Genomic DNA, 18901 nt, shown 5'->3' on the forward strand with positions numbered 1-18901 from the left:
AAGACTTATTCCTGTTAAAAGTTCATCCTTTCTTTGTTCTATCATCATAGACACTTCAAATCCTCCCATCTTTCTAAATCCAAATTCTATTATCCAAATCTGCATGACACCTCTGTGTAAGTCATCCACAATACCTGAGTCATGCAAGTCACTGATGGAAAAACTGAACAGGGTCAAACTATAAACAGAGCCCATGGCACCATAGGGATCCAGAGGCCAGGCAGCTCACGGTTAACAGTTATGGTAGCAGATTATGTGCACTTTCTTACTCAAACCCAGAGACCATACTCTGTGTTACAGCACAGCCTCATTTGTATGTGTACCCTCCAAGGACTGCCGTACCAGCGATTCAGTCTGGTAGGAACAATGGGCAAACACCATAGGAAAACCAATTTCAACTCCTATACAAAATGGTTTTCTACTGGTAGGAAATGCCCAGAGCTAGAATGACTTTTCAGGTAACTCATGAGCTCCCTTATCACTCTGGTTTTCAGGACAAGGCTGGGCAAACCTCCTAAAGGTCTTGCACAATCTGAGACCCCCATTTCACCCAAATGATATCCAAAGTCTTTATGGTACCTTATAACCCACACCCCAGACCTCACTGCTATTAGCCTCTCCCTCTCTCATTCTACTAAAGCCATTCAGACCTCCTTGAGTTCCTCGGACAGGCCAGGTGAGTGGCCCATTTTGCATCTGCTGTTGCTGCTTCCCAAATGCCACTTCCTCAGCAGACTCCTCCCTAACCAATCTACTAAAAACTATGAACCAGGCCTGCCACTCTATACCTGCTTTCCTCCATTTTTCTCCTTAGCACTTAGGACACACTATCTCCTTTGCTTTTCTTGGTTATTATGCCCACCAGAATATCAACTCCGTAAGAGAAAGAATTTTTATCTGTTTTGCTCAGGGCTTCATTCCTAGCCCCTAGAAAAATGCTCGGTATTAGAAGAATGCTCAGGAAACACTGGCTGAAGAAATGAGTGAATTCTAAGATGCAACTGTCAGCAAGGCAAGTTATGAATTGAAAAGCTGTCTGTTTGAAGCTCTGGAGTTGGAAGTGGCCACAGCCTCTAGCAGGGAATACCAGGGACTTAGTTGCTCAGCAGTCCTCGGCACCAAGCACATCATGACTAAGTCCACCTCTCCAGCATTCCGCGCAATAGGCATTCAGCAACACTGCTTAATAACTACAGGAAGTACTCATTATTTGTCAAACCAGAACTTCTTACTTTCCCTTCATAGTAAAGTCAGAGGCAAATGTAGTACAAACAAGTTAAGATACATGGCTATTGGGTATCATGTTTTTAATAAGATATTAATATTATTCATCTACCATTGAAGAAGGAAGAGCTATTATCACTGGTGAATTTCAAATGTTTTTACCCTTTTTTTTTTTTTTTTTTTTTTGCGGTACGCGGGCCTCTCACTGTTGTGGCCTCTCCCGTTGCGGAGCACAGGCTCCGGATGCGCAGGCTCAGTGGCCATGGCTCACGGTCCCAGCCGCTCCGCGGCATGTGGGATCTTTCCGGACCGGGGCACAAACCCGTGTCCCCTGCATCGGCAGGCGGACTCTCAACCACTGCCCCCCAGGGAAGCCCTGTTTTTACCTTTTTAAACACCAATTAATTTCCCTGCTTTAATCATCTGAGATTGTCTAAAACTTATTATACACACCCCTGCTTTCTAGAACGGAAATAGAATGAACACCATTCCTCCACTACTTATTGACTCAGTCAAAATGACAAACCTCAGCCTTAGGCTGGGCTGGGGATCCCCATAGATGGTTATACCAGGCTGCTGACTTCACACTGTGGCCCAAGAGTGTTCCCAGGTTTGGGGATCTGCTCTTGAGGGGGTTGCTGCCTTCTTCTCATGCTGTAAGTGACCTCGCTGCTAACAGTCTGACAGCTTCAACTGCTATATTCATCTCTTTTAATGTGTTGTTTGTAATTAGCAGAGGCTGCCAAATCAGACCCCAAATTCATGCCCCAAAGGACACTCTGCACTTGGGCCCAAAAGGGTCTCTTCCGTACATAAGGTAAGTGCGCTGATTAGTTCACGGATCTGAGGCCTCCACTTTGGCTGCCTTAAGACCTTTTCTGTTCACAGCCGACAGGCAGAATCGGTGTGGGGGGGGGGGGGGACGACACCAAAACAGCTGTAATTTTTAATAAATTGAATAAAACGTTCTATTATATATAGGAATCAGAAAAGCAACGGGGGAAAAAAATGGAAGCAAATATAGCACAAAATACTCAATCTAGAAATTACGCTTTCCTTGACCCTCTCATTTTCCTCTTCATTCACAGACCACGGCTTGCTTTCTGAGGGGCTAAAAGTCCACTGCTCCTCGCTCCTCTGACTTTTGACACTCTTAAATTAGAAGAAGTAGAATCCTAAAGCATTAGATGTTAGCTACATCCTGCCAGTTGTCTTTATGGAAGGAACACTATAGCAGATACATCTCCTTACCATCGTTTAAAAGTTCGAGATTGAGACAAAACGGAAGCTCAAGGCAGTACTGTGCAAATCTAATGCTCTGAAAAACTACGAACCCCCAAATAAAAGTGCTCAATCAGAGGAAGCTTAAATTTGGGCGCAACTTAAACTGCATGTATTGGCTTTTAGCTGAGGCTTAGAAACGGATAAAAATGATAAAATGCTCCTAATGGAAGCATTAAAAGCAGTGTTTTCTGCTCCACTTCCTGCAATTACTTACAGCCTTCTTGTCTCAGATACAAGCACTCAATCTCACAAAATTGTGTTTTTCTTTTCTAAGGGATCACCAAGACATTTATGACATCTATGTAGAAAATATTCTGCAACAGCATAATTTCTCAGTGACCCAGGAGGCAGGCCAGTAGTATATTAGACGCAATTTTTGAAAGAAAAGGAATCACCCTACATGTATCTACAAACGTTCAGTCCTTTGCCAGTTCCTGCAAAGAACGAGAAATTTGTCAGATGATTAGTTATAAGTGGAAAATCCACAGTGTTTCTCAGTTTTTAACAACTTGAATTTTAATGCTCTAATGTATTTTATGCTCATAACTTTGTCCATTTATGTATAAAGATGAATACGGTGGCATCCAAAGTAGAAACACAGGCATCTAGGCACCCTAGGTTTTGTGTGGGGTTTTGTTGTTGTTGTTTGCTTTATTAAAATCTGAATTTAGAAGAGATGTCTTTTGGGGAACATGTAGCATTTTCCAGAAAACAGTTTCTGGCTGACATCCTAAAGCCAGAGGCATTAAAAACCTGACAGAAATGTTAAGTATGTTGACAAAATACAGAAGCTTTGGCTACAGACCTTAAAATAGAAAGTTTCTTCCAAGTGACAAAGTGTTTCCATTAAAATAAGAATGTCAAGTCCCCACAGATTCAAGAATTAAGTCTGTGCATTCCTGTTTGATAGAGATTCCCACAACCAATCCCAGGGCACAGCAAAGAAAATCGGTTTTAGGAGGCTCCTGGCTTTCCTGTGCACAACTGTTTGACCATGGGTATGTGAGTCCCCCCTCTTGGGGACCTTGGTTTTCTGGCATGTAAAATCTCTAAGGTCCTTTCCAGTTTTAAGTTTCCAGAATCCATGCCCCTCCTAATAGCAACAGACTCTTAAACACATTTAAGGAGCTTCAAAGCATGTTCCTCCCAGGCGCACACTGTATTTAATCAGTTTATAAGAGACTGTGACATTTCACTATGGTGCTCAACTCTTTTTCACCAATTTCTCATTATCCTGAAAACGTTTTCATACCAATTATAGCATTGTTGAGTCTCAGAACAGTATGAAACGTCACTGAGATACCATTAAGTTCAATCTTCAGATGCAATCAAGTACCCTTGGAGAGTGCTGCTGTGAGCCTGCCTGGCCCTCTCTGGACTGAAACGTGACTTCACCCTGGTAGTAAAGGAAGGGTCCCAGACTTACCATGCCACTTGCCCTTATAAACAGTCCCAAAGGAGCCTGACCCAATCCGAGTGGAGAGCATCACTTCACTGGCTTCTATTTCCCAGTAATAGCTTGAATCTCTCTGTCCACGAGGCCTCTAAAACAAGCAGAGATCACTGTTATACTCCATGGACTGTTAAAAGTCTGTTTAACGAGGGTGTCAAAGAAAAGATCAACCCAACTCCATCCATTCCCATATCTTTTAAAGATAAGACATATTAACTATAATTCCAGTTTTTGTCTTTTGAGAAAATACCGTTTTAGTTGTGCCCTGCCTTGCAACAAACCAGCAAGTTTTCCAATGTAAGCACGCCAAAAATGGCATTGATATTTATAATGTATTCATTTAATTAGAACCCCCCAACCCTAAAATTAAAGGCATTCTCATTTCTGACTAAGCTTTTCTTATTGAACCCTAACATGCAAGAGGTACTGTTAACCATACTCACAATTTTGTTTTTCTCCTGGGTGCTGGATCCCGGTGCCCGCTCTCTCTGTGCCGGCACAGGGGTTTTGGGCTGTGACCAGCCTGTTGGGCTCAGATTGTTGGGACTGCTGGACAAGGCTGAAGGTGAGGCTTAATAGACAAGACAAACAGAATTCACACATGGGTAAGCCAACAGAAGGTGCACAGCATAAAGAGAAAAAGTCCATGACTATTTGCTAAATGACTTAGACAAGTACCTGATTCACCGTGACTTCGAATTGCATCCTGAAACAGAAAAGGAAAGCTGGTCAATTTCTGCACTAGAAAAGATGTTCTCTGGGGGAGGGAAAGGGAGAAGGATTTACAGGAGCAAAGTGGATTATAAGATCTCTAAAACACCAAAGGTCTAATTACATACTCTAACTTTTCTTTGATTAAATTCATCAAATGTCTGTGGCCAATATCTCCAAGATCGTTATCATCAAATATTAGGAGGACTGATGCTAATTTCTCATATACAATAAAGCAGCATTCTTTTTTCTCTCTAGAAAGCAATGCACACTGCAGACTGATACTCTTTAAAGGAAGGCTGGCAAAGTTACTATCAAGGTGAGATCCTTCCAGTGGTTGGGGATCTTGCTCCACTGAAGCTCAAAAAAATAATAAAAAAATATTTTTAATGAGGGGTTCAGTGGCAAGTTCACTGTTACTCCTCTAGGAGTTGGATTTGCTATGGGTAAGCACCACGACTACATATTTTATCCAAACCTAAAACCATAGAAAGCTGGAAGGACCGTAAATCCCCTAATCTAAAACCTACATTTTACATATATGAAAACACGTGAACAGATAAAGGAACATGGCGAGTGTCACACAACCAGTAGGTGGCAGAAACAGAACTAAAAATCACCACCCACAGATCTCAGCCATGAGCTCATTCATCACAAAATGCTCCTCAGATCTTATGGGTAAGCTCTGAAACTAGTTACATTCTACTCAGGTGAGAGGTCAAAGGCTACCTTTAGAATTTATTAAACTGTTTAGTTGGAACAGTTTAAATCACAGGGCTCTCCATGAGACCTAAATCCTCATTTTTATAAATCCTCCCTTGGAGTATATAAATAACAATAATAGAAAAACACTTGGTCCCCATATCCTCAAAGAGGATTATTTCTCTTGGAAGTCTTACTCTGTTTTCTTTGTGTAACCACAGTAAAGACAGGATCCTTTTTTTCACACAACTGTTACTAGAATGCTCACACTCTATGACATCTTTACAAGAGATAAGAAGAATCACAGGCCAAGCTGCGCCTCCCCCACTTTCGCAGCCCCACCCAAACAGCTTCAGAATTTACCAATAAAGCCTGGTTCTGGGGTTCTCAAACCTGGCCAGTCTTCAGAATCACCAGGAGAGGTGTTTAAGAATACAGATTCCCAAGCCCCTCCACCCCACTAGGACTGATTTAAGTATGTCTGGGAGGGAAGGTGGGAAACCTAGGAATCTGCATGCTTTTGAGTATGACAGGATGACTGCCAGGTAGACAAAACTTTGTCCAAAATAACTTGAATTTCAGTAGAATATTTAGCAGCTGTAGCTTTATTATTCAACTAATCTATTCTTTGTTTTTAGTCAAAGCGTGGCACAATGTATTTTTACTGACCAGAAGTACATTCCCATGCACTAGGATTTTTTCTTAATGTCATAATTTTCTTCCCTGTATCCACTTACATACCTCATACTTAATTCTGTGCTAATTTCTACAGTTGGACTGATTTATCATCATCTCGAAATCTAAATATTAAAGAGAACTAAGATGGTTTAAACAAAGCAAGGAAGTGTACTTTTAAAATGCTGAATCATATGTGATTTTTAAAAAACAGGAATCAAAATTTGGTCTGCTTCTAAAGTACAGAGAGGATTAAGCACCACAGATGTGCTAGTTATTCTATAATAAAACTTCAAGAATTTTCACTTTTCATGTTCCCTCTAAGTATCAGTGTTTATACAGGACTAAATCACATATCAGAAGAAAAGTAACTGGTATATTACTGTATTATTATCAGGGCTAGTGACAATACAATAGAGACAATAAAACTCATAGCTTGCATACACATGACCCCCTCACAATAATCTTGTGATAACCAAAGTGCCCCCAAATGACAAGTTTAGGCCCCACATTCGAAAGCCAACTCTTTTGTTGAGCCCCTCCCACATCTGATCGGTAGGACAAGTATGTCGAAAATGATCTGAGGTCTGACTGAGGTACGTAAGCTGTGCCTGAGGTAGTGGGTGGCCCTGAGGTTTTTCAAGGAACAATTCATGATGTAGATAGAGCACAGCTGTCTTTGATAAAAGCTTATCAAAGGATTTTCAGGGCATACCAACCAAACTGACATATTTTGTTTCTAAACAAAATATAAATAGAATAGTGATGCTGTTGAGTAACAACTAAACAAATCTAGCATTAGTCTTTAGTTGAAAATGATTTTTAAAAAAATTTTTTAATACCCTTGGCCTCAAAATCTCACTTGAGAAACTGATTTCACCTATCAACAATACCACATAAAGTTATTTTTTTATTCCCAAATATGCTATTGCCAAAAAAAGAAAACATGAGACCAAGTCTGACAAGAAACATAAAATTTAGTGATTGTTTCATTTTTGACAGGCTACTGTCTGACAGTCTTAGCAATCCTGCTACTTTACAAGAAAGCAAAGGCATGAAGAAGAATACCTACTCTTCCCCTCAAACAAAATCGTCTGGACCACGCCCTGGGAGAAGCATTCAGGCTGTTATTCTAGTCCAAAGCAATGAGAAATAAGAAGAATAAAGAACAAAGGAAGTATTTTAAGTGTATTCAGTTGTTAATAAAGATGAACTAGAAAGCAAACCAAACAGAACATACAATAAAGCCAAGAAAAGAAAAAGCAGTTTGAAAACACTAGCTTTGCGCATTTATATCTTCCTAAATACCTGCTTATTAAAATCCTGTGACTCCACCCTCTTATTTCTAAATAAAATCACTTAAAAGTCTTTCAGAGAGTTTGTAGTCCTCTATCACTATTATTTTCTTTGCCACATGAAAAAGAAACTACTCTTTATGTATCTTATTCACTAGCTCACTGAAATCCTATTCAAATCTAACATGGAAACAATCAGTTCAAATGTTAACATTTCTTCAGGAAGTTTCAGTTCTCCATTTGAATGATATACCAACCAGATTAATTAAGCTAGTCTCAAGATACAGTGAATAAGAAATTCAAAAAGTCCAGAGACCTGACAAAGTGCTGCAACATTCCTTATCAGGTCTGAAACCCAAAACTCTCTTGACACAACCATCAACCCCACCCAAATAACTGACACTCTTCACCACCCGCAAAGGACCCTATTACCTCAATCATCCTGCTGTCCACGGGCAAGGTGGTGCTGACCATGTGGACATTAGGTGTGGACGTCGACCTCTGCCACTGGGAGAGGGAACATTCAGAGGAGGGCCTGGGGGTGTTGAATGTGAAAACGTGGGGTGTGGAGTATCTGTGCTGGGAACTAGGTGAAAAGGAGAAAGAAAATTCCATGGTTGACACTCAGGCCTCTGTATTGGTAAAGTCTTTCGACTACCTATTTTCTGTTTCTTCTGTTTAGATGCCTTTGCATGCAAATTTTTAAAAAGTAAATAATATATGTGCTCAGAATTCATGTGAAAAGAAATGATACGTTATAAGTTTTCTTCTATTTAATAAATCACCTCTACAGGATACTCCGAATTTTTAGACCATCTCTGGGAAAGAACAGATTAGCATTTGTCAACCAATACTACCCCCTACTAAAGCTAAATGGAACTTGCCCAGGTTAATTTAGAGACTAAATTAGAAAACTTTAAGGAAGATTTTTTAATAGACGGTTAGATCTGCCAAGCATGTCTGCGAACAGGCCAGCATTTTATCCACTGTGCACTCTCCCCCCGTAAACAGCTCACAAAATCAATTAATGTGAATTCAGTTTTTAGGTTTCAATACCTAACCGTGAAATTTATCACTGGCCTCTTTTACCCAACGCCACTCTCCCACCAACCAAACTGGGAACACGCATTAAGTATAACATTTTCATTATCTGCTCCAAAGATTACTCGGGAGTTTTGTTTAGATTCAAGTAGCACCATGCATAGATTCAAGAGATAAAAGACTTTTTTTCTAAGAGAAATTGCTCTATCCCAATTGCCTTTCCAGGCAATTCAACATTAATGCCTTCAGAGGCCTGGTTTCTTCTACCTAAATCTTCAGAAGCAAGTACAGTTTTTCGGTCAGGTTTGCTTTTCAAATTATCAAGAAAAATAAAAGTCATATACAAATATATCCAGATATCACTTCGGTACAAATTCCTTGTTCTGAGATATACTGTCTTTAACAATTTCCATGAGTCTTACAAAGGCTAGTAAATATTATATGATTATATATAAATTAAAGTCAGATATTTTGGACAAAGATGTAGATTTATTTTAGGTTCCAAATTCATGTGTAACAGTAAGGCATGTGCACTCAACAAAACTCTGATTTTAAAGCTGGAAAACAGAGTAAAGACAAATTATGTGCAAACTCACAGGCACATTAAAACAGATATTTATATTAAAAATCTAATTAGATTCTTTTCAAGATAGCAGTTTATTCAATGTTGGGTTGGCCAAAAAGTTCGTTCAGGTTTTGCCATAAGATGTTATGGAAAACCTCGAACGAACTTTTTGGCCAATCCAATACCATGGTTTTAGCAATGCAAGGCCATAATAAGCACTTCAAAGTTGAGGGTTTTATTCTTACCGAACCATTGTATATCGTTTTGGGATGCTTTCCCTGAGGCTCATTGCATACTGAGGAAGGCAAAATCTCAAACTCTTTAAAATGTAATGAGATACAAGGGACATGCTAGGATAACAGAATAAAATGTAGTCAGAGTCACTTTCCAGAGTTTAAGAACTAGAGGACCACAGAGAAAAAGTTCTGTTTTGCTCTAACGCCAATGCTGAGTTCCACAGAAGCAGCAAAGGGTTTACACAGAGAAAGGAGGGAACGCAAGGGAACTCTTGTATTCATGCTTTCAATCCCACCTGCCCCAATAAAACTTTCCAAAAGAAAAGCAGTAGGTAAAAAAAAATACCTAACAGGCATCCGGGAGACAGACTCTCGCATCCGACGCATTGTCAAAGAAGGCAGTACTGGGACCCCACTATCACCAACAGTGTAATTTGGGAACAGCCTAAATGAAATCAGAGGAAGACTGGTTTATAGACTTGCAGTAGTAATTTTACAGTCAGTCTGCCTGGCCTTGCAAACTCACAGCTACTCAAACTCAACTTTTCCTAGTCACATTTTACTGGACCATTTCAGGCTACCCGCCAGGGTAAGGGGGTACCTAAGTGACTGGGTTTGAACGACTACAGAATGTGAACAATCTTGACCGGCCAATGAGCACAGAGTCTCTAGTGTGCATTTCTAGGGAATACTGGCCAAATGTCCAGCCATATCAAAATAATGTGTTCTTTTAAGCTAGAGTAGGGCAATTCATAACCTATATCACGTAGAGCTTTTCAGAAACATTCTGTCTTGGAAACGCACAAATGAAAAGACAGAAATATGAAGGATAGATCACCTTCAGCATCAAAAGTCATAAATAAGAGGAAAAGTGATATTAACATTAACTGGGCATCTTCCCTCCATGAGATGAGCACTTGGTGCCCGGTAAGTTCACATGTTATCTCAGTTAAGCCTCAAAAGAACACTGCAGGGCTTCCCTGGTGGCGCAGTGGTTGAGAGTCCGCCTGCCGATGCAGGGGACGTGGGTTCATGCCCCGGTCCGGGAGGATCCCACATGCCACGGAGCAGCTGGGCCCGTGAGCCATGGCCGCTGAGCCTGCGCGTCCGGAGCCTGTGCTCCGCAACGGAAGTCTACAACAGTGAGAGGCCCGCGTACCGCAAAAAAAAAAAAAAAAAAAAAAAAAGAACACTGCAACCATGGTAATACCCCCGTTTTTCAGATGAGTGAGCTGAGGCTCAGAGGGGATTACAGATAGTTAATGACAACATTGAGATTTTGACCAATGTCTGCTGGACTCCAAAGTTTGTGCTGTTTATGCTACCCAAGCTCTCTTTGCAAAAGCAACACATGACTACCACGTAAGCAAAAAAGATGTTCCCATGGTAGTTTAATGATAACATTCCCTTAGTTTTTCTGGTACCTTCAAAATAGGATAAAAGTTCACCTTTGACTTTTCATATCCCTGTTAATAGTTTTTAAGAGGTTCTTTGGAATATGTAACTTTTAATTTAAACCTTTAAAAAAAACCAGTTTGTCTATATGGAATATATTTTAGTAACTGGTTTGTCTCCTGAGGGATACATGTGTTTTTTTAAGGTTTACTGTAATATCATTTTAAGACTAATGTTTTCCCTAGTTTGAGGTGAAGAAAACAGCACCAACCACACTTTCTGCTCCTTCTCGATGTCAGAGGTCTGTTCAGTGTTATTTAAGAGTAGACAGAGTACTGTCTACTAGCAACCTAGTAAAAACAATCTGGGGTGGGGGGGGCGGTTCATATCCCTCTGCTCTTTACCTTACTGAAGCACAGTATATCAATCTCTGTTTGACAGGTAATACTCCTACCAGCTCGTTTCAGAGTGTTATATACCACCTTAAAACTTGCTAGTTAAAAAAAAAAAAAACTTGCTAGTTTCAGAACTGTCATGTTTCTAAAGTAGATCGTTTCTAGATCATGATAATTCATTTAATAAGTCTAAAACCCAGACTTGTCAGTCAAATATACAGTATGCATCCTCAAAAGGGGTTTATATCTCCCTGCCCCCTTATATTCTTTGAAAAAAGAACAATGCCTTACAAGAGCTGTCTGATATTACTCCAGTCCACACACATAGTAGGTACTTTGGTGCTACAATGCTCGTGAAACTTGTAGCCACAAGTCTGACATCTAAACCCATTTAGCAGGAACTTCTGACAGATGTCACAGAAGGCAAGTTTCAGGAAGGTCTTCCGAGCCTGGAACAAGAACACAGGTGTAAATTATACTGAATAAAAAACAAAATAATTTCCTTCTTGACCCCCAAGAGGTTTTATTAGAATGGAGAATCACACTTCCAACATTTGTAAAATTCATACACAGAAATTAAAGTACATCTGTGATCTAATGACACCTAAATTCCTTTACTGTAAACAATGGCACAGCTTTAAACAATCCAACAACATATATACTTATTATCTCTGAGAAATTCCTATTGTGCCAGCCAAAGCACCCAGCATACCACAAAGAGAGAAGAGATCTGCAACTTACAAAGTTGTGTGTTGTGAGTGGAACATGATCCAGGAAATCTACTTGAAGTTCCTCTCCAATCAACGAGGCAGCATCAGTATTCCAATCTAAACGTGTTTTTTTACTAAAGAGGATTTTAAAAAACATAATATGAAAGGGAAATACTTAAATTAGGTGCAAGAGTTGAATACCAGTAATAACAACAGCTACCATTTAGCTCATGCTACATAAACATAAAACTTAACTTAAATCCCATACAACACTGACATTTAATTCATACAACAAACCTATAAGGACTTCCCTGGTGGCGCAATGGATAAGACTCCGTGCTCCCAATGCAGGGGGCCTGGGTTTGATCCCTGCTCAGGGAACTAGATCCCACATGCATGCTGCAACTAAGGAGCCCGCCTGCCACAACTAAGACCCAGTACACCCAAATAAATATGAAAAAACAAAAAACCTATGAAGTGGACATTATTATCCCCATCTTAGAAATGAGAGAAATGGGGCTCTAAGAAGGTAACTTGCTCAAGGCCACACACAGAGTATAAGGGCCTATCTGGAATCCAGGTCAGTCAGACTCCAAAGCTTGTACTATTAGAATAAAGTTTTTTTTAAACAATGAAATAAAACAATCTCATGATAAAGGAAATATGCAATAAACTTGACTTTGTAACATTAAAATCCTATAAAAATCCTAAAATCCTACAAAATGGGTTACAAATATTGCTACAGTAGCAAAATTTAATCACTAGCCTACTTCAATCTAGAAAATACATAAATAGAAAGGAATCACAAATCAAATGCACTTTTCTATGAAGATTGGGCTCAAATCTGTAGAACTGTCTGCAGAGTCTATACATATAAATTGATGAAAGACTCAACTGTCTTAAAATTTACTCTGAAACCACTCTTACTGTGCCTAAACAAGACAGAAAAATAGGTACATTTAAGTAAAAATTAATTCCCAGTTCCTTCCTCATGTCTTATCTAGTTTATCTGGCCCATTTCCTGAAGGAAGAATATTCTCAGGTAGGGAGAGAACACCACATATACAGCACCATTCTAACCTCTCCCTTCACCTTCGAGAAGCCTATTAGAGCCATCTTTCTCATTATATGGCAGGAAATAATCCATCCCTTAATATACTTCCCTATACAAGCTGTGGGAAACACAACATTACTCCAAAGTCCTGTTTTGCCCTAATGAAGAGGGAGAGGGTCAGTCCTGTTTCCTGATCAGTCTTGAGGTGCCATCCATCCAAAAGAGAACCTAGGGTAGCTTCAAACAAATACAGCGTGGACAAGAGTGGCTCAAGCCCCTCACTGTCTCAGAGTCTCTCTAGTCTTTAGGGAGCGCCAGGCACTGGCTTGGGGACCAACTTGGGACTGTACCCACATAAAACTGGCATCTGCTTCAAAGATTTTGCACTTCAGCAAAAAGCCCCTAAGCTGAGAGGAATAACATAAACAGATGAATTTATGCTCACCCTTTTTGTTGCAGCAAAAATAGAAATGAAACTTTTCTGATAAACAAGGAAAATAAACAATGAACAGGCTGGGAAAACAGCATAAACAGGACTGAAAGAGTTAAGCAATCTTGGTTATTCTTTAGCTGTTACTACTAACAAACACTTGTAGCTAGACTTGTCCTTCACAAAGCTAAACAAAGCTAATTACTCTCTGATTCCATATAAATTGTTCCCTGCACCTGGCATTTATTCTGGCTGCATTCTCTTGTAGCAAATCACCCCTTGTAGATGTTTACATTCATAAAGTAGGTCACCTGGCTGATAACCCAGAGATAAATGGACCCAATTACCAGACTGCCTGATGCCAACGGTGACTGTTTTAAAATACTGCAAGAAGAATACAAGACCTTCACCACTTTCACCCTTATCACTTACCCTGGACTGCTAGTTCCACCTGTAACACCCCCTGTAATTCCCCAGGACAGGGGGACACAGTTCTTGAGGCGCTAGCCTGCTGTGTCTTCCCTTTGCCTGGCAAAGAAAATAAAAAGCTTCTCTATTTCTTATCTTCCAAATCTCTGTCTCCGTATTTTTATTCAGCATCAGTGAACAGGGAGCCAAATTCTGGCAACATTTTGAGTACTCATTACCTAGGCTAGTCTCTCAAACTAGGGAGCCCCTTGAAATATAAAAGATGTAAGCTAAAGATCAATAACAGAACTAGCACTTTGCAAGAAGAACGTAAAATTAAGGTTGTTATCCCAGATTTGGGGGGAAACAGTAACAGGTAACAGTCACAGATGGCTCTGATGCTACGGGGTATTACTCCTAGACTTTGAGGTGATGCCTCTATCTTGCTCCCACCATTAGGAATAGGATGAACTACACTGATCCTCCTTGAAGCAGAAATTCCCCTGCATCTTTTAGCCCTGTATCTGTCAAACTGCTGGGATTCAGTAAATATTAACTGAATAAAAATGAGTGAATTATAAAAGTTAATCTCTTAAAGACAGTATTCTTTAACTATAAATAATAATGAAACACTTTCTGAGTACCCACGCTGTTAACTGCATTATAGCAAACACAAAATTCTTGCTCTCGAGAAACATACCATCTGACATTACTGTTTCCTTCTACGGAAACACTACCCAACAACTAACATGTACTTTATATTCCAATGCAATGTTCAAGCAAAATTTTCAAGTTCTTGGTATCTTATTTTTCTGAATTGTCTCTTTATAAACAAGGGTATTCAAATATTCACTATTCTATAGGAAGCGAGTACAATTTTTTTTTATGGAAACACTTATTATTTGAAGCTAGGAAATCCTTACTAGTATGAAGGAAGAGCTGGCTGACTTTTGAGTTCTTACCCCTTGTGTTCGTGGAGAAATCTGAAAACTGCACAGCACTCTGGTTGCAGGCCCCTCACCTTGAGAGCTTTCATAAGGCAGGCATGCAAGCTCATTCCATTCCGCACATTGACCTACAAACAAAGGATCACCTTTAGAACCAACAAAGGCTGCACAAGCACATCCCTTGGAAAGGTGAATACAGAAATAAATCCACCAGTCTGTAAGGGTATATGTAGAAGATTTTATGACAGCATTGCTTGTACAGTTGATCCTTCAACAACATGGCTCTCAACTGCACAGGTCCGCTTACACGTGGAATTTTTTCAATAGGAAATACTACAGTACTACATGATTTGTGGTTTGTTGAATCCGAGGATATGGAACAGCAGACACAGAGCACATATACCAAGGGATGACTGTAAGTTACACTCGGATTTTCAAGTGCACACGGGGATGGCGCCCGTAACCCCCTTAGTTGTTCAAGGGTCAACAATAATGGCAAACACACACACTTCCTGAGGAAGCACCCAGAATGTCCAGCAATAGGTAAGTGCTTGAATAAAGTACAGAACATCTGTATGTGTCACACGGTGCTGCTAATATATTACTTATAATGACTCGTCAGAGGGTGTTCATATTAACCGGGGGAAAATATTTTTCAGAATAATACAAAGAGTAAGATTATTTAAAGGGTGGGGAACCTATATATGTTTATATATGTTATATGAGTGTGAAAAGATACTCAGCTGTTACCCCTAAGAGAAAGTGGTTGGGAGAGAGAAATGATCAACTTTCCCTTTCTACATCTCTAATTTGTTTGACTCAATGAAATGTTCATGCAAGCATAAATATCCACCAGAAAGGAAAATAAGCCAACCCAATCTATAAACAAACATGAGTTCTTCTGATCAAAACTTTGTATTTCAACCTATTTTAAACAAAATGGTTGATATTCCTAACAAAAATTCCATCTCACATGCACTTCACACTAGGGAGGGCAAGCAGGAAGTGGAGGAAATAAAGCCTCTGCCCTGCTGTCAGGACAAACATCACTGCTAGTTTAAATAAATCTGCACACCCATTCCAGACAGCCTTAGCAGTATACGCCCCTTCACATCCCCCTGTACCCAATCCTCAAAAACTCAGCAGGCACTCAGAAGCCTAACAGAGGGACTTCCCTGGTGGTCCAGTGGAAAAGAATCCGCCTTCCAATGCAGGGGACGTGGGTTTGATCCCCGGTCAGGTAACTAGGATCCCACATGCCGCGGGGCAACTAAGCCCGCGCACCGCAACTACTGAGCTCATGCACCTCAACTAGAGAGCCTGCGTGCTGCAAACTACAGAGCCCACGGGCTCTGGAAGCCACGCGTCCTGGAGCCTGTGCGCCACAACTAGAGAAAACACTGCACCCCACAACTAGAGAGACAAGCCTGCGTGCCGCAACGAAGAGCCCACACACTGCAACGAAAGATCCTGCATGCCTTAGGACTTCCCTGGTGGTGCAGTGGTTAAGAATCCACGTGCCAATGCAGGGGACACAGGATCGATCCCTGGTCCAGGAAGATCCCACATGCCGCAGAGCAACTAAGCCCACGAGGCACAACTACTGAGCCGGAGTGCCTAGAGCCCGTGCTCCACAACGAGAGAAGCCACCGTAACGAGAAGCCCACACACTGCGACGAAGGGTAGCCCCCGCTCGCCACAACTAGAGAAAGCCCGCATGCGGCAACAAAGACCCAACGCAGCCACAAATAATTAATTAAAAAATAAAAAACATAAAAAGATCCTGCATGCCTCAGTGAAGATCCCACATGCCACAACTAAGACCCGATGCAGCCAAAAATAAACTAACTAAATAAATAAATCTTAAAAAAAAAAAAGCCTAACATAAAGTGTGAGTGCCAGGGTGCTAATAATGGCAACTATATAAAAATTTCACCGAAGCTCTTAAGCATTTCAATAAAAGCCCTATACATTTTGTTTTTAAAGCCAATAAAGTTAATCAAAAGTAAGGCAACTAGACAGTATGGGCTGTAGAGAGAGCAGAATGTAGATTAGCAGTGCTTGCAAACTGCTCAAAGTAGAGTCCTTCCACTGGGTGAAAGTGTGACAGCTGACAGTGGCCAACCCAGCCCCTTCCCAGACGGAGGTGAGTGATGTGTGTACTTATTTTAAAGGTTTAAAATATTTTTAAATATGCATTTACAGTGTTTCACAAGTTTATTTTAAAGGTTTCTTGAAGCAGTGATACCCTTAGAAATATCCCACTAACTTCCAGCTTCCAGACACGAAACAACAAAGTAAAGGGAGAGAGAATGATCTGAACTATGAATACACCGAAAATAAGGACAATGAAAAGTAAATCAACACACACATTAATAGAATCATGACCTGTATCAAATACTGTGCAGTAGTACTTTGAAAACCGTAAAGTGATATCTGTGCTATTTAATCTTCATTAAAAGTCACAGCTCCAAGAGCTAAACAGTTCTTCAAATATCTTCTAATCCAGTGGGGTTCCCAAATGTGGCTGATATTACAATCATCTGAGGAGCCTGTGAAAATATTTTCCTGGCCTGCTCCCTCTAACACATCCATCTGATTCAGTCATCTTGAATGAAGCTCAGGAATCTGTATTTTAAACTGCTTCTCGGATGATTCCAGTGGTAATTAATGGGCCTCAGCTATGATCCAAGCACTCATCCAATAATAATTAACAGCAGCAGTTAGTCAAAGAGACATGTTTACAAAACAAATGACAAGAAAAATTCAAAAAACAAGCAACTACTAATTATTCTAAAATTATTTAAATCAGACGTAGATCCTCTCTATCACTCTTCTGTCTACACCTCCCCATGGACACAGGTTGTAATCAGCTAAATCTGACTAATCTCTGGAGCCCACTAAGTGATTATGATAGTCATTCTGGGCTCCAGCAGTGAAGCAACCTGGGGATGATTAGAAACAGCTGACTGGCCATGCTGGCCAGCAAATGACTCCTTCCTCCTTCAATGCTCCCCTGAAGCTGGGTGCCTAGTGAAAGAAGGTGGTTCTTCCAGAGACACACAGTCCACCTCTGGTCAAAGAAACAGAAGAAACTAACTTTCTCTGACAGAACTTTCTCAAAAGCTGTCAGAGAAGTCAAGCTTCCAAATCAGTCATCCCCAACCACCAGCTGTGCTCAAATGAAGGCTGTCAAGTACACACAAATGCCGGACTTCCCTGGTGACGCAGTGTTTAAGAATCCACCTGCCAATGCAGGGGACACGGGTTCGAGCCCTGGTCCAGGAAGATCCCACATGCGTGGAGCAACTAAGCCCGTGTGCCACAACTACTGAGCCTGCGCTCTAGAGCCCACGAGCCACAACTACTGAGCCCACACGCCATAACTACTGAAGCCCGCATGCTCTAGAACCCATGTGCCGCAACTACTGAGCCCGTGTGCTGCAACTACCGAAGCCCACGTGCCTAGAGCCCGTGCTGTGCAACGAGAAGCCCCCACTCGCCACAACTAGAGAAAGCCTATGCACAGCAACGAAGAACCAACACAGCCAAAAATAAAAATTTAAAAATTAAAAAAAAAGGATACACAGATATAGAAAACAGTCAGAAATAATCATAACTGCCATTTTACTTATGAACATGTAGTCAGCATGAGCCTCATTTCATAAAGGTCAGGAAACAGAGGCTAAAAATATTATGTAATTTGTTTAGATGATACAGCTTATAAAAGGCAATACAGGGATTTAAATTTGGGCCTTGTTGTCTTAAAGGCCCATACACTTAATTATTACGCCAAACTAAGTTTCCTACTCTTCCAGGCAAACTGGTAGATGGGGCTGGAGAAGATAGTGGCAGTAATGCCCAGAAGCAGCACCAGATGATCTTCAGCTTCCCATCACATTCAGACTTCCCACCTGGGCTCTCCACTTAAGGTAAGAAAGAAAATTATTGAGAAATAATGGGTAAAAATCACTTTGCAAATGAAAGACTACTGTTGAAAGATTAGGGGATTATTATTACTATTTTGCCAGCCATTAAACTTTCATTTGTAGGAAAGGGAACAAAAATAAATTTACTCACACTTTAAAATGCCTTTGAGCTAGCTTTGCCTTCAGTTCAAAATGTACCTAAATGTACAACACTATAACTGGAAGGCTCTTTAGGGTCACAAAAGTATAAAGGAAGTTTTAGTAAAGTGGAGAGAGTTGAACTGTTAGAAACAAGCTGAGAAAACTCTGGACTGTACTTGCCAACCTTGGAACCTTGCCTCGCCTAGGTACACAGAATAAACAAAATGCACTGCTTTTACACAAAAAACAGAGGGTGGGAAAGGAGGAGGTGTGGACGTTTTGAAGGAAGGTTTTCGCAAATGTCCC

At 40.6% G+C, this 18901-nt stretch overlaps 1 protein-coding gene across 2 annotated transcripts in view; it reads right to left on the bottom strand.

The window, feature by feature from the left end:
* Positions 1-18901, bottom strand: part of RAF1 (Raf-1 proto-oncogene, serine/threonine kinase) — a 72836-nt gene that overhangs the window by 7985 nt on the left and 45950 nt on the right. The window contains exons 3-10 of one of the 2 annotated variants that reach the window (XM_004322885.4): positions 14541-14653; positions 11718-11820; positions 11268-11425; positions 9533-9631; positions 7777-7930; positions 4640-4667; positions 4405-4532; positions 3935-4052 (exon numbers count right to left, since the gene is read on the bottom strand). In XM_004322885.4, coding sequence (XP_004322933.2) covers positions 3935-4052; positions 4405-4532; positions 4640-4667; positions 7777-7930; positions 9533-9631; positions 11268-11425; positions 11718-11820; positions 14541-14653 — 901 coding nt within the window. The remainder of the gene's footprint in view (positions 1-3934; positions 4053-4404; positions 4533-4639; positions 4668-7776; positions 7931-9532; positions 9632-11267; positions 11426-11717; positions 11821-14540; positions 14654-18901) is intronic. The other variant, XM_019944575.3, reaches the window with a different exon arrangement.

The sequence above is a fragment of the Tursiops truncatus genome, chromosome 10 (genome assembly GCF_011762595.2).
Source record: "Tursiops truncatus isolate mTurTru1 chromosome 10, mTurTru1.mat.Y, whole genome shotgun sequence".
Lineage (NCBI taxonomy): Eukaryota > Metazoa > Chordata > Mammalia > Artiodactyla > Delphinidae > Tursiops > Tursiops truncatus.